Source organism: Rissa tridactyla, chromosome 4 (assembly GCF_028500815.1).
Source record: "Rissa tridactyla isolate bRisTri1 chromosome 4, bRisTri1.patW.cur.20221130, whole genome shotgun sequence".
NCBI classification, from domain to species: Eukaryota; Metazoa; Chordata; class Aves; order Charadriiformes; family Laridae; genus Rissa; species Rissa tridactyla.
Genome location: NC_071469.1, coordinates 6690558 through 6713981, shown reverse-complemented (window position 1 = coordinate 6713981; position 23424 = coordinate 6690558). Strand labels below are relative to the sequence as shown.

The window sequence follows — 23424 nt, the reverse complement described above, 5'->3', positions numbered from 1 at the left end:
TAACTGTTCCTAAGGCACGAGTTCTTGAAATATTTGCATCTCAACAAGACGGGGCATATGAATCCCTAAATTAGACCAATAATGACATACACAAGGAAGCAAAAGCATTCTCTCTTCCCTCTCCTCCCTTCCTTTCCGCTGTCTTGTCATAGAGTGTGTGACCCACGAGAAACTGGAAGAACCCTTGGCGTCACAGAGCTTACCCCAACCAAAACGCTCCTCTGCTGTAGTGACCAAGGGCCACCTGCAGTGGATGAAGTGGGGTTTTACCATTTAAAGTATATGTGTCCTGTTGAAGTCAGCACAAATATAAGGGATGGAACTGACTTCCCATGACTGGTACCCAAGCTATAAAATTTTAACCCAGTTCCCGCTGCGACAATTTTTGCTTGAATCCTAAAAGCCATGACTCTCTCTGTCTCCATCCCTTTTAACTCTGCATTTCTGTCAGTGCTCAAAAATGGACCACTTGTGATAGCAGTTAGAAAAAAACCAACCAAACAAACATCTTTTATTGTTTAAGTAAGCAGATTTGAAATGGCATTACTGAAAGGTAAGTATACACGGACCCCCACTGTTCCATTTTTATAACGCTTGCTCTTATAAGTTGTATTGTACTTCAACTACGTTTACACAGATTTATTTTTTTTCCCACATTAACTGCCCCTTAATTCTTAATTTGATTTAAAACCTAGACTGCTATAAAGGTACATGAAATAGAACACACTGAGAAAATACTTGAGAATGGCTGCTGTTACAAAGAAAATAATTTATAGTATGCGGTTACTGATCAGGTAGAACAATAGTTCAGAAACCAGACTGTATTACAAAGCAATTCTTCAAACATCCATTTTGGATTATTGCTGAAAGGTACTAATTGGTCTATTCTAGACTAATTTACAAACATTCATAAAATAGTGAAAAATGCATGCTTTAGAAACCTGGTACATTTCATGCCTCTGGACTAAAAAGAATATGAAGATGGACGCAATGGATGGGCATCTTTAATGCAGATTAGCAGCGCTTAGAGTTTTTTTTCTTTTGTACTAACAGACTCTTCGTATTTTTTCTCATTTCTTTCAGGTGATTTTTTATCTTCGGGTTTAGTCCACGGAGGGTTGCGCAACTTCTGTTGAAGGTGAAGACAGCATCAGCGTAAGCATTGCACACATGATACGCACACACAGAAGCAAATAAAAAAGTATGTTAAAAATCCATGGCAATAGTGCAGGCAGAGCTGTATTTCTGTTAAACTGACGTAGCAGTTTTAAACTACTATAACAGAATATTATATCCATCAGCTGCATCTCCAGAAGGATTCTTATCTCTACTAAATAAAGCTTATTTAACAATCCTTGACATTGCAAAACCATACAAGTCTGAAGCTGCTTTATAATCATGGCGATTTCTATCTTTTTCTCTTGGTCTATCAAATGAAGAGCTCAGATGTACAACTTGCTTCAGACTTTTCTGTTGGTAACGTGGCTGCATACAGCTTCACTTAATTGCAGACGTGTAATCATTTTGGAAATCTCTCCCGTCTCCCGTTCCCAGGGCTATGGACATCATATTATTAAATTAAGTCATTTGACTACTAGGAGAAGCCAGTTCTTCAAGTATTAAATGGTTTTGCAAATTGCTACCAACCAGAAGCCATTTGAACAGCCGAATTGCAATCAGGTACAGTCAAAGTCTGAACTGAGTAAGCGGTTCCGTTTCAAAAGCGGTAGCGTAGAATGTGTAAATATACTTCAAGTAATTGCATGCTTTACAAGACCTTTCAATAAAACCCCAGGAATTACTCAGAAACAGAATACCTGAAAGCTTGTCTCTGCTTCTGCTGTCTTCAAACGAGATGTTGAATTATTGCGATTCCCCACACATGTCTTGCCAACCTGCCAACACAAATGTCAGAGATAACTACTTCGGATTTTTTTCCTAAAATATTTATGGGTTTCCAAAAAAAAAAAAAACAAACCACCCAAAAATCAGGATTTTTTTAGCCTAGTTGATGAAATACAACAAAACAAAATTTTCATAGCTAAGTAAATCCCATGCTCCCATCTTCCCTATAATGGTCTAATTTGGAGGCAAGTTTAACAACTTAACACTTACCTAGCGCTTTTTTTTCTCATGTTTAAATCTCATCACAGATAATGAAGTTTATTCCTACAGTGGTCCCAGGGAACAGATAAGTAATTATAATTGTCTGTTACGAGTGAGGAAATAGTAACAAACAGCTGAAAACTATTATTACAAGTTGGGACTTCTCTATTAAGAGTCTATTGCCTAAACTGCCAGGTCTCTTAGGTATAATAATTCCCTGGCTGGGGAAGTCAGATGACTCTCAAGGTACAGAAAAGCTTGTACGGAGTCTTCATCACTGTCATTTTATTCCAGCAATAATGTAATTTTCTTTGCCAATATGCTTTTTAATATCAGGGAAAACAGAGTCGAGCAGCATAAATAAAATTAATTACACCGTAGATTTTTGAACCAAAGAGATCTCGTGTTATGAGTCTTAAATAGAGATTTACCCAGCACTGAAATTTCTGCTGTAATTAAATTAAGGGCCCTTCGGGAGTGGGATTAATGATGCCATAGGTGAAGAAATTAAGATGTGAAATACAGTAAAATATCGATAATCTTTGGTCATTAGTTTAAAATGTGTTCACATTGGAATTTCTCTACTTATTTTGCTATTAAAACTGATACATTTAAAGGGAGTGAAAATAAATAAGGGGGGGAGGTTTAAGTCATCAAGACTCTTTCCAACATAACAGTAATATTATTTTAAATTTTAATGTAACTGTTTAGCATAAGCCCTTGAAGATTTCTTAAGCTAAGTCAAGCCTGGGTAGAATATTTTTACACATCAGGCATAATCCAACATATTAACGAAAAAAGGTGAAAAAATCATTAGTATATGGACATGAGCTTTGCTCATAGGAATAAGAATGCAAACGTCCCTTCAACAAGAAACTCGCAATAATGTCAACTGCAAGGTTTGCTGGCATTTCTGCAGCTTTTTTTTTTTTTTTTTTAATATTATGGTTGATAACATTGGTCTAGGGTAGAATAAACTATTTGTCTGTAGGACAGCAAAGGAATCATGAACAAAAAGAGAAAAAGAAATCTCTAAGTGCTATGTTTTGAGGCATTTTTTTGGACAGACTTTCTTAAGAAAATGGAAAGTAAATCTCAATTCATCCTTTAGCAGCTTAAGTCGCGACATGATAAAAATTACCTCACTCAGCAGAGAACACTGAAAATAAATACCCTAACGCGTAAATTAAATATCAAGAAATTGTCTAAATATCCTTTCAGTACAAATGACATTAGACTGAAGTTAATTAAAAAGTAAGAGATTGACAAGGGGGAGGAAAATCCATTAAGTTTTTGCACTTGAGAAATTCTGCCAGTCCCTTGCCTGCAACAAAGTTGATCGACGAACAGGTGTGAGTACGAAAATGAAACGTGTTATTAAGAAAACTACTTGGAGAGGAGACGGCTGCCTCCCTCCTCAAAGCTTCTAGAGAGACAGTGGTACTGCCAAGGGTTTTACAGTACTTCAGGGGGGTTTTAGTCCTGTCAAAGCTACTGAAATGAGCCCCTGAGATGGTGCAATTGAAGTGATTGGTGGTGGGGACTCTTTTTCAAATTTTTCCCATAGTTAATAAAAGTTGGATTAATATTACATAATAGGGAATAATCAGTGTAGTATTGATTAAAAAAAAACCCCATTGACAAAGCACATAATCCTCCTTTTATGAAAAAAATGAAGTAACAGATGGTTTATGTTCTACATAAAGACTAAAGAGTGAGATGGCAAAGAGTAGAAATTTTAAATAAATTTTTAATACTTCAAAGCTTGAAAGTGTCGTCCTGGCAGAACTCCTATTTAAAATAGGAGCTAGATTAAAAATAAAATGCTTTGAGCTTAGTAATGTTTAGAAAAATTTGATGGTTTCAGAGACTCCTAGGTGAGCAGCTTGAGGACAAAAGATGTTACGGGTCAAAAAAGGAGCAGCATTTCAGGTTGTGTAACAAAGAGGACAGAATAACACTAACGAAATATGAAATCATTTACAGATCCGTAATTTACTCTAACTGTATTGTACTCTAACCTATTTCACCAAGGCAATACATAGGAGACAGGAATCCAAAAATATTAGTTTAAATTAATAAAAATACAGGTCAACCATTTAAGACATATACAAATGAAGGAAAAAAAAAAAGTTGACTTAGAGAAAATAAAAGCTAATGATAAAAAAAAGCTTTATAAGTGACTAATCTTTCACATGGTTTTCATAGACCATCTCGGTAGGAAAACAGAAGTGAAGATTTATGTCTGGAGTATTTCATATTTTTTCACTCACAGCTGCTTTCCTTTGTAGTAACACACCATATGGATCGCTGCTGGAGAAAGGCAGCGGAAAGGGACGTTTTTCTAAACAAAGCAACTCCTATGTCTTTATGTTGCTAAAGCATAAAGCGTTCATTAATGATTCCTTGTCACAGTGAAGCCTTGTGTATCATTAACAAATAAATTACCGGTCGAACAACGGCGATGACTTTCAATACGCCATCGGTCAAGAGCAGCTCGATAGGCGGAACGGGAACCAGTCACTGTGGATGAGCTGCGTGCGTCCTCCCGCTCTCGCCCTTACCCCAGGTCAGTTCCTAAAGCTGAGACAGGTGGGTGCAACAGCCTCTTCTGCTGTCACTGTCAACTGGGTTTAGCACAACCTGAACTGACTCCCCCAGGTATATACCCTCACGCCTATATACAAACACACGCATATGCGAACACACACGCCCTTTACACACCATTTCCCTCAGCTAAAGACCACCTCAGACAAACGGGGAAATATAAAACCAATGCACCGCAGTACCTTTCGCAGCCATGAGTGACGCACAGACAGAAAAAGCCAAATATTAATTTTAAAATTTTTTTTATTTGCTAGTTCCCTCTATGCCAAGTGGTGGAAAGACTGTTGTGTTTGCTCTTCTGTGCGAGCCTCTTTTTCTGTCAGAGTCACTCCTGTGAGAGGTACACTAATTACAGAAATACAGAAGGAGAGCTAGACATGGTGGAAACTAGCAAAAATAATTGCTTTTGGAAAATAAAGGGGTTGAAATGTTGTCAGCATGGTTTTACTGTTTCACGAAGACGAGATTTTAGAAAAGCGCTGGCTGGAAGAGCTGCTGGGACTTTGCCAAGCTTTGCATTGAGATTTCAGCGTATCAGGGAGGTGAGGGCGAACTCGTAGCCGTGCGTTTCTCCCACAAGAGTGGGCATTCCTGCCGCCCTGTTCGGAGACGCGAGGGTGAGGAAGGGGGGAGGAACAGGAAGATGCCAACTGTGAAAGCCTCCAAGCAGGATGGTTACGTTTCCAGCTCACGCATAAACGCCACGGAACAGAGCAGCACACCCTTACCCTTTGTAACTCGTTCCCTTCATGCCTTGTACCACCAGTGAGGAGGAAGCCCAGTACAAAACAATACCCCACTCAACGTACGCTTGTGCAGAGATACAGACACCTGGGCAAAACACAGCTTTCCCCGTTTCTCTCAGAGAAGATCAACTGATTTTCTTCCAAAGAACGAACACTTTTTTCAATGATTACTAGAAAAGTTAAGAAAGTGCTAAGACTATAACAAAAGACTAAAAACATCCAAGTAGAACCAATATCCTGAAGGTAAAAAAAAAAAAAAAAAAGGCAATAAGTCCCAGAAAAAAGATCTCAAGTCATTCTTGTTAGTTTAATGTAACTCCATTGACTCCTCTCGCACCATCACAACAGAGCAGGTTGAAATTCGAAATCATAGAATGGTTTGGGTTGGAAGGGACCTTAAAGATCATCTAGTGCCACCCCCTGCCCTGGGCAGGGACACCTCCCACCAGACCAGGCTGCTCAAAGCCCCATCCAGCCTGGCCTTGAACACCTCCAGGGATGGGGCAGCCACAGCTTCTCTGGGCAACCTGGGCCAGTGCCTCACCACCCTCACAGGAAAGGATTTCTTCCTGATATCTAATCTAAATCTCCCCTCTTTCATTTTAAAACCATTACCCCTTGTCCTATCATTACACTCCCTGATCAAGAGTCCCTCCCCATCTCTCCTGTAGCCCCTGTAGGTACTGGAAGGCAGTACCTTCTCTCTCTCCGGAGACCTTGTCAGCAATACTTCAAGGATGCTCTGGTTTTCATGCCAAGTGTAACATGACATTTCACAACACGGGCTGTTTCCCCAGCTGTCGTGCAGACAGCTGTATGGAGAGGAGCGGGAACATCGTGCAGAGGATGAAAGAGTTTTGTCTGCACATAATCTCCATTGGTATTTCATAATATGAAATAATTTTTTGCCTGTCCCCCTTCTTAGTGCTTCCAGAGAAGTTCAGCAAGGCTCTTAAGCTACATACTAAAAATTAAAACAAAAAAAAAACCAACAAAAAAAGAAAAATTTCTAATACCCAGGGGAAATGAAGGCATCGTATCTAGATGATTGCCCTCTGTCCCTTAGCTAATGTGTTTTCAGGGATCCAGGAGCGTAGTAATAATACAATGTAATAACGCTGGTTATTTTCTTGTTTGTGCCTGAAGTGACAGGCGGATAAAAAATACGAATTAAAAGGCAGAGGCCACGGCAAACGTGGACAAGACTAAATACCTGGGAAGCTGTAAAGTAAGGAGAAGATAATTCAACACACATGCTTTGATCTAGCAGAAAAATAGCGGCCAAAACCTTGCAACATTCTTAAGAGTGCAAATTATTGTTAGCATGGTGAAAAGATGACTTTTAAGGCAAGATTGTGATAAAAATACTTCAGCGTACAGGTTTGTGTTTATGAAACTAACAGCAAAAAAGCTAACAACGTTCCCAAATTCTAACTGAATTACTTAAGTCTATTTTCTGCCGTTGGCCTTTAGAACAAAAAGGGCAGTTTATCCTTAACTGCCTTCCGTGCTATCTTCTGCCTGCCTTTAAGGAGCCTGAGGGTGGCAGTTTCAAAGGGAACGGGGATGGCAAACTACACTGCTGCAATTCCAATTATTTCACAAAAGCCGAATGTGATGTACAGGCATCTAAAACACAAAGCAAGCCAAAAATGCATTTTAACACTAAATTCTCCATTTTCCAATTTCTTGTTATACTTTAAATGGGTGTTTTGGAGATCCACGTATAGTATTCGCTCTGTTCATCTGCCACAAACAATTCTTGCATCACCAGGTTGGAAGGCACTTTTGGGCCGTTTCATTGTTTTCCTCACCCAGCTGAGCTTAACGTTTAGTAGAACATTAACTGCAACTGTCCCGTGTGTAGGTTCATCAGTGACGAAGAGGGATTCTGCTGTTGAGATTTCCTGTGGTTCCTAAAGGCTTCTCAAACAAGTACAGTTCGGCCTAGCTTCATGAGCATCTGCCCACACAAGCAACCCCCTTTTTCTAGATTGAAGAAGCAAACCCTCACCACTTGTAATCACAGCCACTATTTATCCAAGTACATGGTTATTAAGTAAATGATGACTAGTCCTTGAAGTAGTTTTATGATTCAGAGCAATGAAATAAGAGAAAGATGCATTTGTCTGAAACTTAGGGTCCTGCCTTCTCTCTTTTCCTCCCTCTCCCTAATATTTCCTTATTTTAATAAAAATTGTAATAATTTAATGTGTTGTATCTAGCCATTAGTGACAGATCCTGTAATTTCACCCATGAAAATACTGATTTTACAGAATAATCTCTATATTTTATTTGCGGAAGCATTCTTTCCTTACCGTTAAGGTGTTCTCACTGATATTTCCAGTATGTCTGCCATGCGTTTTGTAAATACGGGCGTATTTGTAAGACAAACATTATATTCATTAAATTGCATATGCTGTATTTTTATCGTAAAACGCCAAGAAGGATCTAATGTTTGAACACTCAACTTTAAAGGTTGTAGCACACACCAGTCAGAATTCCAAGTAGCGAAAGCTAAACCTTTACCAATGAAAAGCCTTTAGGAAAAAGAAATTCCGGATACTTTTATTCAAGCATGTTTCATAGTTGTTGGCCATGCCATTTCACTGTTTTCACTGTTATTAGCTCTTTTCAAATTGCGTAGTTTGTTCTTAATGTCTTAATATTTATCTTGGCCAACATTTACAATTTTTATAACTAAATAAAAGAGAAGTCTTACCATTTTCTTCTCTGTGTTAGAGAAATAATTAGACCAAATTTAGTGATGCTGACCGCTCTTTACTTGCTCTACATAAACTTTAAGAAGCGTGTTAATAATCTATTCTTATTTGTAAAATAAAATTTTCACACAAGTGCATTTTGCCTTAAGCAATGCATTTTGTATATACAAGAGGGAAAAAAATATCAAGAGCACTAAGTGGGAAATGTAACGGGATAGGAAAATTGAGGGGGGGATGTGTTTTGAAATACTGTGCTGCCTTTATCAGTTTAGTGTGCAGTTCGGTTAACGAAGTATATTTGTGTGAAATTCTGCTTATAAAATATGCAGCTTGATCAGTAAAGTATGCAAAATTTCAGAAGTTGTGGTATTCAGTTCACCTAGCGAATTATACAGCGGAGCTGGAGAGGTTCGCAGCTGGATGTATCAACCATAAAGGATCAGCCAAGTGTGCATCTTCATTTAAAAAGAATTTTCAAAAAAACAGTTAAAATTCAGCATGTCCCTTGGCTATTAAGCTATGCAATTTGATCTGCAAGCTGCTGAACAATGTAACTAAAAAGGTATTCCACTGCATCGGCGCAGTGAATGATAACTGGCTTTATTGCTCAAATAATTACCCGACGTATCACAAGTGGACCAGAAATCAGGAAGTTTGAGTAAGTGATATTATACTCAGCTTTTACAGTTAGAAAATATTTCCGCCCCTGCTAAAGGGTGTCATACAGATTTAGTAGACCAAATGTTGCAGCTTCAGCTTCCTTCTCCTCACTACAGCCCTCCTGCTGGCTTCAGCGGGCACTGAAGCGGAAATGTGGGATGTTTGTGGAGTACGACGGAGAATCAAGGACTCACCTAGCTCTGAAGAAACTAAACCAGAAAAGGATGGCACGATTAGGTCAACAGACAAACTAGATGTCTCAACGAAAGTGGTACTCGGCCGTGTCATTCCTACTGTCGCGAGTCAGTCTCCTCAGCTCCCCAAAGCACTAGGGCTGCTATGGGCATAAGGAGCATGATGATTTGTTCATCTACCGTGGCAATAATTAGCTTAAACCAGTGTAACTCACGAAGCTTTATGGTTTAATGGTTTAATACCATTAATGGTTTAACACCGTTGAATTTTGACTGCGCTTGGATGAGATATCTCTTTGGAACTATTCAGATAAATTTGCATTTCCAGATCTTTCTGATTTTTTTGTATTATTTGTTCAAATGACCTGAAACCACTAATAGACAAACTTGGTTAAAATTAGCTAAAACTATCAAAATGAAGCTAATTGAAAGAACTTGTATTTAAAATAGGAAAAGGCTATTATTTCCTCATTAGACAAAACCTACAAATTCTATAAAACTTTGCTATGGATTTGATGTTTGACTTGTTACTAAACACAACCCTTCCATAATCATGTGCGCCTGTTGGTCTACCATACCAGCTGCATGCCGCTCATGTTTTAAGAGGGCTAAGTCCTACTTGTTCATATGACAACTTGTTACCACTTGTACCTTAGAATTACTGAAATTATTTGAATACTGAGATTTTAGCTCTTTACTACATGAAGTATGCACTTCTCTGACACGTTTTTTTTCCCCCACGCTGAACGGATATTTTGATTTTTTTAACATTTCTTCCCCCCCTCAATAATACAATTTTTCCAGTTTCTGAGGTGACCTGTTACCAGACTGAGACTTTGGAAATGACGATTTTGTGTTGCTGTATAGCAAAGAGCTTCAATGCAATCAGTAGTCTGCGTGCAGTTATACCTGGGTGTTTTAATCTCTTTTTTTTTTTTCCTGTCAAAATAATTCCCATCTCTCCATGAAACATTTCCTTAATATTTGATTTTTACATTTACATACATGCAGAATAGATGATGTTCTATTAAAATGCCATTCTGCAGGGGAAATAACATCATTAGCCAAGTTAGGTCTGCAGTTCCCTCAAGGACATGTTTTATCAGAGCTGCTCATGAATTTATGAGATCTGTATTTCAATCTCCTTTGACCCCCATTGTTTAGAAGAAAGATATGGAGCAGGGTGTATGCGAAATGCCAATATATGTCTTCATAAGACAACTCTGCAGTTCTTCACGTCCCTCTCCTATTTTAGAGCAGCCTATTGAGTGGATGGTTAAACGAAGTTGATGTAACTTCTTATGACCTTCATGGTCCTCATTTAGGGAACAGAATTACTGAATTCACTTTAAGAATTGTATCAGGTTGAAATTTTGTTATAATGATGATTTCTTTTTTCTCTCATTACTCCCTTGGGAAAGCGATGGGAGACTGCAATGTGATCAAAGCTCTGCAATTGAAACTGATAGAGAAAAATGAAGCAAAATAATGCGGTTGCTTAGAAACATGTACAAGTTTTGCTCCAATACTCAGTGTCCTTTGTCCCTGAATGATTAATGAACATGCAGTGTTTGTTTACTGCAGGAAATTAAGGCAGTAAATAAAAGCACTATCGCTTTTATTTATCAGAGAAGACTCTACAAGGACAAAGAGCAAGAAACCTAAGATGAGAACAGAGAGCAAAGAATCACTTTATAAATTGTTTGATGTTTTAGCACTACCAAATAGGTGGTTTTAAACAACATGTTATACACGTAAGAATTATTTGATATGAAGAAAGGATAAAGTACTTTTTGGTATAAAAGCCAAAAAAAGCTCCCAAAAGGTTTTGAGAAGGGGGAAAAGGGAAACGATACAGGGAAAAGAGCTCTGCAGAACTCCAGTTCTGCACAGAGACTTTCATGAGTCAGTCACAGGGAAAACATCTCTGGACAAGACTAAGAAAAAATAGTATTGACAAGATTCCTCTAATAAAATAATAATAATAATAATAATGATCTAAATAATGGAAACTTTAAAAAGAAAACTGAAGTTAAGATTTTTTTGGTCTTCATCAAATTTCAGATGATTTCAAATAATGAAGATGTTACATTACAGGATATCCTACCTACTTCTGGCTACTACAGGTCTCACGTCAAATTTCATGACAGCCAAGGTATCAGCAAGATTTAATTTCAAAATTTGCTAATATAATTTGGCCTGCTCCTATCCCATTTGTAAACAAGTCTTCATTTGCATTCATTCCAATGTAAACTACATCAATTATTATGAACATGAATAAAACCATAAAGAAGAAATTGCAGTTGGATTATAAATCTGAGACAGAGAGAGATGCTTAGCTATACACACTAAAAAATACCGTTTGAGACCAGCAACTACCCATTTCCCTTTATTTTTTGCTTTAACAATTGAAATATTGCACATTCTTCTCTAGTCAGTCTTTACTCAGTAATTCTTCCAAATTATAAATCACATTTTGTTTATCAGAGACACCATCAGAGGATCTTTGCAAAGTTATGAGAAAGCGTTGCTGAAATATTAGGTTTCTAAGCAACAGAGTTTTAAGCATATTCATCAAGGTCCTGGTCTTTTATTTTGGCCTAAACCTTCATTTATTTTTCTTTTTAAAATGGCACATGAGAACCTGTCATACATTCTCAACCATCCAGCCTATAATTCTTTTACTAGGAGTTTAGCATCCGTAAAAACTTCTGATAAAAGCGCACACAAACACACACAACCAAATAATGATAAACTTATGAGAAAAACTCTAATAATGTATTCCCAAGTCTGGAATTTTCTCAAAGCGATAGCGTTCACAGGTACAAATCACAGCTTTGTACTATTGAAGTCATATGAACCTTTAGGAAAAGAAATTGCTTCTAGTTCTTTTGGGATTTACGGTGGTCTCTCTAAAGTCATCATACGAGGGTTAATTGTGGATGGAGACAGTTTGAGTCCACTTCTCAAAACTAATTAATTTGCATTCTTCCTTGTCTCTAAAAAAGTGTGTATCTGTTAACAAAAGATATAAAAAATAATAACAGAAGGGGGGCAGAGGTTGCTAGCTCAATGTGTAAGAGAAAGAAAAAAATTCCAACTTAATCAGGAAAATTACTTTACTCACCACTGTGAGCAAGCCACGGGACAAAAAGTGGCCACGGTAGGTCCTTAGACTTGTAAAATAGTCAGAGCAGTTGTGAAAAATGTGTTTTAATGCTTTAGTTCTCTTTGAAAATGTTACTGCCTTTCTTTAATCAATTCTTGTGTTTACAAGAAACTTTCCCATTTTCACAACTGGAGTTTGCGCGGTAGTTAAAGTGAAATCAGGGGATTCTGACAAACTGGGATGTCTTATTTTCCCATGACGGGTTCCAAATGAGCAGTTTTCAAAAATTCAAGCGTGGAATCCTGTCAGTGCAGACGGATTTCTCATAAAACTTCACAGGTCGGTGGGGATGGTAGCAGAGAAATGGAGACAATTCTCCAAGAATTATTTAATGCCCCTCCGGCAAGAAAATCCAGTACTTTGAGTGCAGCTGCAATTCAAAAATAAGTATTTCTCTAAAATATTATGCATATTGTGTATTACCTGAGCTATATTCATAGATCTACTCCTTCCCTTTTTGGACAGGACTGTTGGAGTGTTTCTTGCTTCTCTATGCCGGTTGCTGCACTTCAAAATAGCTCCTGGCTCTGTATGGCTTTGCTGCTATCTGCACGAAGAACCAGCGCCTGGAATTCTCTTTGAATCTTACCAGTCAATTGGTTTTATTTGGAAAAAAAAAAACAAAACAAACCAAAACCCTAACTGAATTTTTATTTCCAATGAACACGCAAATAAATAAAAAAAAACCCACACTTTTAAAAGTCCCACTTAACGTAAACAGAACATGCTTTCCTGTATCTGTAATTTTTTTTAATTAGACTGGAGATCCTGTTTCTAACTGGGCTGAATACCACACTGGTTACGGCCTCCTTGCTTGGGGATGGGGTTGTCCTAAAACCTTTTTTTGGAACTCGGCTCTCAAAGGCTTTCCTTCAACAGGCACTGCAAGCACAGAGCGGTGAAATCTGTGTACAGTAGCGTGAATTCTTGATGGATTTTTTAAAATGTGAAGATAATGTAGCTATGTATATTACATTATATACATTTCTCAGCTGGAAAATAAATTTATAGCTTGATAAGACTGCTAAAACTATTGCCTGCTTAATTTTCCGATAAGGAATATTATCTAGCAAAGCACAGTGAATTTGAATATCCCTATGGTATGCTTTCTCTAATTTTACTTCTTTTTCTCCATACAGAAGGTTTTGACAAATGCAGATTTAACAAACCTTAAAGATTTAAGATTTAAAGGAAACGTGAGTCCCACAGAATATAGAGTTTGTCTTAAAATTCGATAATTGAGAGATTAAATGATATAAAACTTAATCTTATTACCCAAATTTAGATATATAGCCTAATTTCTTTTTCTTTGAATTATAATGCTACTAAGAAGGGAACAGGGTTAGATTTTAATTTAACCAGAATAATGAAAAATAGTTCAACTCCTAAAGAGTTCTAACTCCAGTTAAGAGTCTCTTCTGCTTTCTCAGACACGTTTTTCACGCCGAGCAGCATACCAGGCTGACTAAAAGGCTACAAATACTAGTTGCTAGAAACACAAAAAAGACATCACCACCCCCTAATCAAAGTAACCAAATCCTTGATTGTATGGTGAAGCGCATCTTTTAGGTGTCTGGCTTTGCATTACTTGATATGGAAATGAAAAACTCTCTTGATTTGTGAAATGCATTAACAACTTTGGTTGTTGTTTGTTTTTTTTTTTTTTCTCTCTGCTTTAATGTATTTACTTCTGTAAAAAAAAAAGAGTTGCTTGAACAACTCTTTCCACATATATTCAGTCTAAATAAATTCAGCCTTTACCTAAAGTAACCTGTATTCCATCAAACTTCCTACAGCTTTCCCAGGTGACAGCCGATCTCTAGTCATAATCTAAATGGAGTCCACCCCGGCTTCACAATTTTATATCTTGTTCTTTTTCCTCCTTCTTCAATTTTTGTTAATAAGAAATGAAGTTTCCTTCATCTTTGGACATTAACAAAGGTACAAGAGCAAATTATGCACTCTTCTCCTGGATACACCATTTCTCCTTGACTCTGTCCCTCTCTAGAAGATGCAGGAGAGGGGAAGTTACTTATAATCGGCAATTAATAAAACTAGTAACATATGTGTAACAAATGGATAATATACACATCTTTTTACAATTTGTTGGATACTGAATTATCTATGATTTGTTTTCCAAACTTTTCTTCACGTTGCTACGATCGCTACCAGCAAGCTACCCAGTTACCTCCAGAGGGGTTTGTTATATTTGGAGGTAGGTGACATGTTCCGTAGCTCATCCGAGAGCCGTCGTGACAGTCCTTTTCCTGCTGCCTTCTGTATTTCATCTGCAAATTAGTCAAGGTAGCACTATACTTTTTGGACTATTGAGCAGACAATACGCTCTCTCAACAAGTTCTGTCTCTCTCCTCCTTTCTGTCTCTTCCTGTTTAATTTGCATGGTTACAATTGCAGCCATAATACACGCATTTGGGATTTCTGTTAACAGCTCCCACCGTGCTGTTTGAATGAGAGTTTTGCCTCAGTAAAAGCAGCAGATTTAGCTTTCTGTCAGCCGTGTCACAAGAAAAACACAGCTTGTGGCATTCCTAGACTGGCAGTGGATGAGATCACACATTTTCAACAGTCACGCCGACACCTCTTGCATCTCCCTGAAGGCTTTGTTTTATCAAATGAAGCAACTGTGACAGCTGTGCCTGACGATCAGCGGAAACAATATGTAAACAAGGTTCTGCATTTCGCTGTAATGCAGCAGCGCTTCAACGAGGAATGAGCCAATTCTGGAAACGGTTAAACATCACATCGCATCTATTCTTCTTCCCACACTGCTCTTCTTCCCACAACGGCCCTACAAGTTCTATTAAGTAGTCTTTAAAAGAAACCCAGAGAGTGTACCTGCACAGACTGACAGCAAAGAGCAGTTGCTCCTCAGCACTTTAATGCAGCGTAGAGCTGGCTTATAAAATATACGTACCAGCTTCACCAGGAAAAGTCAGTCACGCGGATAATCGCCTAAGGCAATAACGTTTTCACGTAATCTAGAGTAGACCCTGACTTCTAGGTGAGCTAACTTACATGTTGAGAATCGCACTCCTGGATGCTCTGATTTTCTTCCTTTCTCGAGGGCACGTGAAGATTCTCTTTCTCCGCTGAGGCGTTTCGCTGGCCATGGAAAATAAAAAAATAAAATTAAATAAAATAAACAGTTGATACAGATAAAATCTCAGAAAAGTCCCATTTGAAAAATCAGAATAACAACAAGAAAACAAGAGGTCAGATACTGCAAACTGTTAACTACTTTAGACACTGCATTTTCAGCGAATTTTGTAAAGGGAATGTTTCAATATTTGTTCTCATTGAAGCACTGCCTCATAAAGGATTACTTCCATATAAGTAATCAAGACTTTCTACCTGTAAACTGAACAGGCAAGAGTGACCGGTGGTATATTGTATTGTATAATGAAATACAAGTTAAATTACATTTTCTTTTGCGTTATCGTTTGGATGGGAGGGTTAAAGGAGGAAAAAAAAGAGCATTTTCAGAACTCATATTCCTCTGACTCTTCTGGATTCTGGGAAAGAAGCTGTTTATGAACCGCTTTAGCTTATTTCAGCTGTCTGCAGCCTCTCCCTGCTGGGATGTCCCATCATCGCGAGCTGGGAAAATGTGTTCCATTTCATGCCTTTCTTACCTCCTGCCCCTCCGAATGGACTGCTGTACAGGGCAGCTACTCGACAATCCAGGCTATCACTTTAGATAAGCAGTGAATTTCCTACCACTGAAATATCAGCCGGTTTAGGCACATTTTTCCATATTTCATGCAACTTTTAAGATTCAAAGGGACACAAACAGGATGAATACGCACTGCTTTCTCAATAGAGAGCTTGCACTGTATTTATACCCCTGCATTGTTTCATTTAGCTTGATAACTTCACAATTTTGCCGCCTTAAATACTAGACCATGGCGTGACATGACAAGGAATAATTTCAAAAATAATGAGCCATAAAATCTGGAAAATGTATTACTAAATTAACTGGATATCCTGACACACGTATCATTGCCTGTACACGACAACTGCACACTCTGCTGAGACATAAAGTAACTAAAATGGTTGGATGTACAACAATTGCTGACAGTCATGAGATGATCGTTATGACCACCTTGTTATTCTTAGTTCTTCAGGATTATTTGCTTTGTAAAGCATTCATCTTCCAGTTTCTAATTCAAAGTCCGCTGAAATTCATGGAAGGAATGTAAATTACGTAAGATTTAAGTGTTTCCAAAAACATACCATTGCTAAAAAAACCCACGAAACAAAACAAAACGACCCAAACATAAAAATCGTAATGACTTATTCTTGCTCTGATACAATATAGACCCAGAAAATAATCAAATTATAAAATAGCATTGATGACCCCTTCTTTTTGTTATACGTTTCAGATTATGAAGAATTTGAAACTACTCTTCGGAATTTGGCTTCCATCAAATTGTCTGCAAGACATCTTGAAACTCTTCAGGGCAAAGGGGAGAGGGAAAAATCAAACTAATTTCTCTGCAAAGTTATCCTTTGACATCAGAACTATCCTTTCCTCATGTCACTTATACTGTGTGGAATTACTAACAAATACAAAGTTTCCAAAAATGATGGAGAAAAGGAGAAACCAAACCTGGCTGGTTACTGTTTGCAATATAGTCTCTCTTTAACAGCTCTTCAGTAAGGAATTGTTACTTATAGAGAAAATGACTACTAGAAAAAGCAATGAGGTGAACAGATTAAAAAGACCAATATAAATAACTGTTTTGTTAAATAATGAATGTCATTTCGTACCTGTATTGAGTGATTTACCTGTTTGGACTGAAAGAATTACTACAGTTCTGCAAACTTAAATTTCTTCCCATTGAATAAGAGAGACACACGTACAGTGAACGACGGGACACACATTCACCTGATTTCTTGACTACCTGAACCAGTAAATCCACATGAGATGCCAGGCAAACCAGTCAGCTTGAAGCCTTATTAACTCAGGAGAACAAATGCCTGTGCACAGTGCCTCTCATTTCAGAATTTGATTCCTGCTCAAGATTGTACCTTAGCCAAAACCACGACATACACGCAGCATATATATGCAATTTCTCAGCATGGTGTACTCATTTCTACAGAAAAAGGGGAAGTTTGGGATATTTAGGTGAGGCTGCCATCATGATAACCCTTTCCCAGTGACACATTCTCAAATGCTTACAGTGTTTCCTACCTCTAGGTAGGAAAATTTCCAAATTATCATCCTCTTTAAAATTCAAAATATTCAAGTCTTGCCCTTTTTTCTCTCCCAAAACAAAAGATAACATTTTTCCATGTGTTTCAGTTTTCATATTTCATATGATTGTCTTAACCAGCACGACCAGATTCTGTAACAGCCTTTAAAAACCACTTGCCGCAGCTGCACTGCTCAGACGCTGGCCAAGGGAGCAGTGATGGGTCTGCTTCGTTCTCTGTCTGGTTGCTAATTGATAAACATCATATCCCTTCAGCAATTGCACAACCATCATCTCCAATTATCTTTCATATTGTTACCTTAAGCTGACATTGATCTGCACACACCTTGAATTCTAGTTTAAAAACCGCACCACACTTCTCACAGCAGCCCATGGAAGACAGGAGAACAGAGGGCAAGAAGGTGTCCTGCCAGGCCATGGCTGGGTCCTGTAGATTTGAATTCTGTTCTTCTGGCCAGAATCATAGAATCATTCAGGTTGGAAAAGACCCTTGGGATCATCGAGTCCAACCATCAACTCCACTCTACAAAGTTCTCCCTTACACCATATCCCCCAACACCACATCTCAATGACTCTTAAACACATTCAGGGATGGTGACTCCACCACCTCCCTGGGCAGCCTATTCCAGTGTCTGACCACTCTTCCTGTGAAGAATTTTTTCCTAACATCCAGTCTAAACCTACCCTGTTGCAGCTTGAAGCCATTCCCTCTTATTCTATCACTAATTACCTGTGAGAAGAGACCAGCACCAACCTCTCCACAATGTCCTTTCAAGTAGTTCTAGAGAGTGATGAGGTCTCCCCTCAGCCTCCTCTTCCTCAAACTAAACAGCCCCAGCTCCTTCAATCACTCCTCATAAGATTTATTCTCCAGGCCCGTCACCAGCTTCGTTGCCCTCCTCTGCGCTCTCTCCAGCACCTCGATATCTCTCTCGTATTGAGGTGGCCAGAAGTGGACACAATACTCAAGGTGTGGCCTCACCAGTGCTGAGTACAGGGGGACAATCACCTCCCTCCTTCTGCTGGTCACACTATTTCTAATACAAGCCAGGATGGCACTGGCCCTCTTGGCCACCTGGGCACGCTGCTGTCTCATGTTCAGCCGCTTGTCAATTAGAACCCCCAGGTCCTTTTCTGCCAGGCAGCTCTCCAGCCACACTGCCCCAAGCCTGTAGCGATGCATGGGGTTGTTGTGGCCCAAGTGCAGACCCTGGCACTTGGCCTTGTTGAAGCTCATTCCATTAGCATTGGCCCATCGGTCCAATCTATCCAAGTCTCTCTGTAGAGCCTCCCTATCCTCGGGACCACGGGGCCTGGGGGCCTAGAATGCCACAAGGCTTTCTTGCATCTTATGTAGGTACTTTTAATCTGTAACATTTTGAGTCTAAATTAAAAATAAATATTTTTGAAGGCTTATCCGTTTGCTGATGATATGGGAGTCTTTGAGGTAGACTTTGTAAATAAGATCCTTTGTTATTAAAAATAATCTCTCCTAATAAAAAATTAATATGCTATTATTTGTCTGAATGAAGCCTATTTACTAGACTGACAGCTTACCTAATAAAAATGCCATTAAGTATTCCAGAGTGAAATGGTTTGGAAACAGTTTCTGAACTCCTTCCCACTTTGCTTAAAGCCTTCTGAACCCTTCTCAAAGCTTTTCAATGCAGGATTTCCCATGCAAAGATTTTTTCAAGGATCATCAACCCTTCTGTCTTTTTTTCTTTGAAATAATTTAGAAATTACAGCATCTTCCTGGTGAGACCTTACAAGCTTGACTAAAACCCAAGTCGTCCATTTCAGACATTTGAAATAAGCAAAATTGTGTACGATGCATTTAATGTATATGCTTGAAGATGAAACTAGACTCCGCTGGTGTGTGCTTTGCTTGCAGCAAAACTTCCATCATACTTAAGAGAGAGAAGCAAGCCAAACTCATTATTTCTTTGAGTTCTTCTCCAAAGTCTGCACGGGAATAAAGGACAAGAGCCCAATTCTGCTTCATGCCTTTGAAATTTCCTTCAGTTATGCTTTATATATTTTTAATTTCTAACATCATACAGATTTTCTACCCAAAGCACGCATTGTTATTATAATATCCTCATCTTAACTGCTAAATAAAACTGCAAAGCTAGGTCAGCTGAATTCCATCTTTCATAACATCTTCTGGCTTTGGTACGTAGTTCAATTCTTTCCTATATTAGAACTAGTCTTATCAGATCTTTCTTCTTCCCACATGGCTTTCTGGCATGACTGCACAACTCTCTCTAGTCAGTGTTTGCTCGTGTGAGATGCCAGAGTGCTATTGACAGGACTGTTGCCAGATGACCTGCCAACACAAATACGGGTTCCATCCACACATTCACTTCCCATTACTTAGACTCTCACAAGATTATTCTTTTCTACAGTAAGGGTTTCCAGTGATATGAAATTTCCATGTTAAAAAAAAAATACCTTTAAGGGTACTCGTACAGATCTAACGAGAAGATTGCAGGGCATTTTGAATGCAAGCAAACAAACTAAGCGATTTCTGGCGGAATGCAAGTCCATGACACACAAGGACCAAAAAACCCAAAGCATTTCTGTGAGAGCCATGATGATTTTTCTCTAATGATGGTCAATGTCCTGATATGCATATTCATAGCCTGTTTTGATAAACTTTAAATGCAGAGATCATTGGATTTTGCCCAGAAACACATTTTTTGCCACTGAAGGTTTCACTGGCCCAATCAGCAAACATTCAAAGACTACCTACAGCAAAGACTTGCTAGCCTGTCTTCGGCGTGCCTGCTGTGCCTGGCTGCACTTCGTGACGTCCGTCTGGCACGCTGAGTGAGGCCAACCTCAGAGACCCCCCCCAGGCCCGGGGTTGCTCCTGTTCCCCCATGTCCACTGGGGTTACGAGGCAGATGGTCTGCAAAGGGGCTACAAATAGGAAGCAACCGAGGCCTGAGTCATCCCCGCTTCTCAGCGCACTCAAATAGTTTGTGTTCTTTTGGGAGACGTCTTGTTCCTTTGGGATGGAAACGGCTTATTGTCATGTCTAGGAAATCCAAAATTGCTCAAGGATTTGTAGCGCTTACTGTGAAAAACTAGAGCAGTTTTATCGGTAGCTGGTGGATGAAGTTGTCAGAGCTTTTCTGGGCAAGGTGCATAGTGCAAGAGCCAGAAATATCTCCTTTCCAAAGTCAGTTCTGTCTGACTGCTCCTGAAAACCAGGGACTTTGTCTCTGTATCACATGCGCACACAGGCCAACTGCCATGTAATGCCTCATGTATTTATTTTGGTCAAGAAAAAGGAGTAAAACTTACCACCTTTTCCTTCCCCCCTCTTTTTTGGGTAGCACCGTTTGCAGTTACAGAAGTTCACAGCAGATTGTGTGATAGACTTTTGACTCGCTCTCACAGCCCTACATACTTCAGACATTATAAAGTAATTGACTATCTATTATAACTTTCCACAACAAAAATCACAGGTAGATAGGTATTAATATCTACGTATAGTATAAAGGAAATAACTGTATCACATTTCTTTATATCCTGACTTTAGTATCTTCCACAGTTTAACTCACATGCAGAAACACATGAGAAGTCCAATTCTAGTAACAGTAATCATCCTATATATTTCTGTGACAGTGAGGGCCATCGTATATGTATATACATTTGTCTGTGCCTACAGCAGAGGTAACTAGTTTTTCTCTATTGCAGAGTCAATATTATTCAACAATGAGTGGGAGAGACATAGCACATTTTTTATTTCTATTCAATTCACACCTACAGAGTTACATTCATATGGAGCAATCCTTCTCAAAAGACCACCAATCCTACAGTGTACCAAATCTTTAAACTTCTATATACTGCTTCTTAAGTAAATACAATTTCCTTTGATTTTTTTTTTAAATTATTATTATTTCCCCTATATTCAAAGAGCTTTAAGCTGGAAAATATCTGCTTACCGGCATACATCATGCCAACACTGAGCATTGAGCGCAAAAATCTGAAGTTCTGCAAGTAATCCAGGACAACCTCACTCTCATTAAAAGTGAAAATTGTTAGGACATCTTTAACACAGACACCGAAAGACCACGTTGTCTTTTCTTCACGTTTCCCCTGCATTTGTGTTGGTTGCAATGGAATTTCTCCGAGATGAGCATTCACAATAACCCCAAATGGCTGAACATCCATCAGAGGGAAAGGACTTATTCTTTCAAACAGATCATTTGGGATGATAGATGACACATTTAGATGTTAATTTCCTGAATCATCCTTTTCATAACATTACTATGAGCACAGAATTTTCCCTCTCACATGCAGCTGCCTCCCAGCAGTGTATTATGCTGGACATGATATGTACATTATTGTTTTAAAATTTTTCTTTGCTGTTTTCTGGGGTCCTTCCGCTCTTGGAAAAACTACTCTAAAAGAGAAGAAAAAAAAAAAAAAAGAAGAATTCAAAAAGTCTCATTTGTCAAGAGTTAGGGGAGTTATCTTGAAGTTTTCAAGCATTGTTTGTAGTATTTCCTACTACATAATTCTTGCAGTTAAAGTCAATTTCCTTGGGGAAAAAACTGGTTACTAACCACCTCAAACCAGTGGAGCTCATCTCTAATTGAATATCCTTTCTACGTGAGAGCCAGTGCGGTGCTGCCTGAGCTCCAGAGAGCTGGAGGATGACAGTCTACTGTCAGCGACCCGAACGAAGCACCCTCTGCAGGGGAGTCCACCACAATGTGTAGCAAACTCACAAATGTGCTTAGAGATAAGAAAGAAGCGCAGAAACAGACAATGAAAATAAAAAATAGGTCACCTTCCTCTGGTAATATACAAAATGTATTTGCATTTACAGTATGGAGTGGAACCCCATTAACTACGCTCAGGCTTCTAGACAATTCTACGACTCTGTGACTTAGAGTTTACGTTGTTGCCCAAACGCCTCCAAGACAGCTGCAAAGGGCTGCTAAAGGAGACAGGACTTGTGGGAGAGCAGTGCCCTTCTACAGAAACAGCTGGAGAACTATTCTAGGGCACCTAAATAGGCAGTGGATGCCAATTTAAAGCAATTCCCAAAATACCTAGCTATGCACACAAAAAAAAGAAGCCACATCTGTTCATCACTGTGCTCTGAATTCTGCTTTTTTTTTTTCCCTAATACTGCTTATTTTGAAAGCGTTACGTATTTCAGATAATTTAAATACATGTTTTCTAGTAGAACCTTAAACCAACATTTCCAGTTGCCACCCCTCCTTTTAACTGCTGCAATTTCTTATTTATATTTCCAGGCAGCTGAGGGGGGGGGAAAGCCTCATGAAAATGTATGCAATCAGGTTTCCCAGGATTGGTAAGAGGAGCTCTATGATGAGTCACTGTACCTCAGTTTTCAACAGAGACAAAATGATGCGTTTACTTACATTTAACTGCAAACGAGACAGAGGATATCTAAGTCACAGACTTTGAGAAGATTAAGCAAAAGTAAACAAACCAGAATTCTGGTAAGAAGAAAGAGAGAGATAAAATTACCTAAATTAACTGAAAACAAAACTTAGAAATACTTTTCCCTGTACCGACCTTGTGAAACCCCAAAATAATAATCTACATTAAGATGAGGACAAAACATCACCGTCGTCTTGTCACATAGCAGACGCACATATGCTTGTATGAAACATATGAGACAATGAAAAACTGGAATTATTGGGGTCAGCTGTTAGGTAGGCTGTTCAGGAAAATTAAACACTAAAGAGAACTCCATATATCACACAATTTTGGAGCCTAGTGACGTTAAACATTTACAGTCCAAATTATATTTTAATCAATAATGACCCCCATGAAAGAATCTAAGTAGTTCTAAGTAGCGCCTAGTGCACCCATACCCGACATGAGTGCACATATAATTACGCATAATTTATAATACCTAGTATATAGCATGATATATAATCTCAAGATAAATAATACGTTAATTTAGATATAATTTCACACGTGTGTATG

General features: G+C 38.6%; 1 protein-coding gene across 1 annotated transcript in view; it reads right to left on the bottom strand.

Moving 5' to 3' along the window:
* Positions 1-546: 546 nt before the first annotated feature.
* Positions 547-23424, bottom strand: part of LUZP2 (leucine zipper protein 2) — a 211625-nt gene continuing 188747 nt past the window's right edge. Inside the window, exons 10-12 of the mRNA XM_054201466.1 lie at positions 15242-15328; positions 1818-1895; positions 547-1129 (exon numbers count right to left, since the gene is read on the bottom strand). Of these exons, the coding sequence (XP_054057441.1) occupies positions 1025-1129; positions 1818-1895; positions 15242-15328 (270 nt within the window). The 3' untranslated portion in view covers positions 547-1024. The remainder of the gene's footprint in view (positions 1130-1817; positions 1896-15241; positions 15329-23424) is intronic.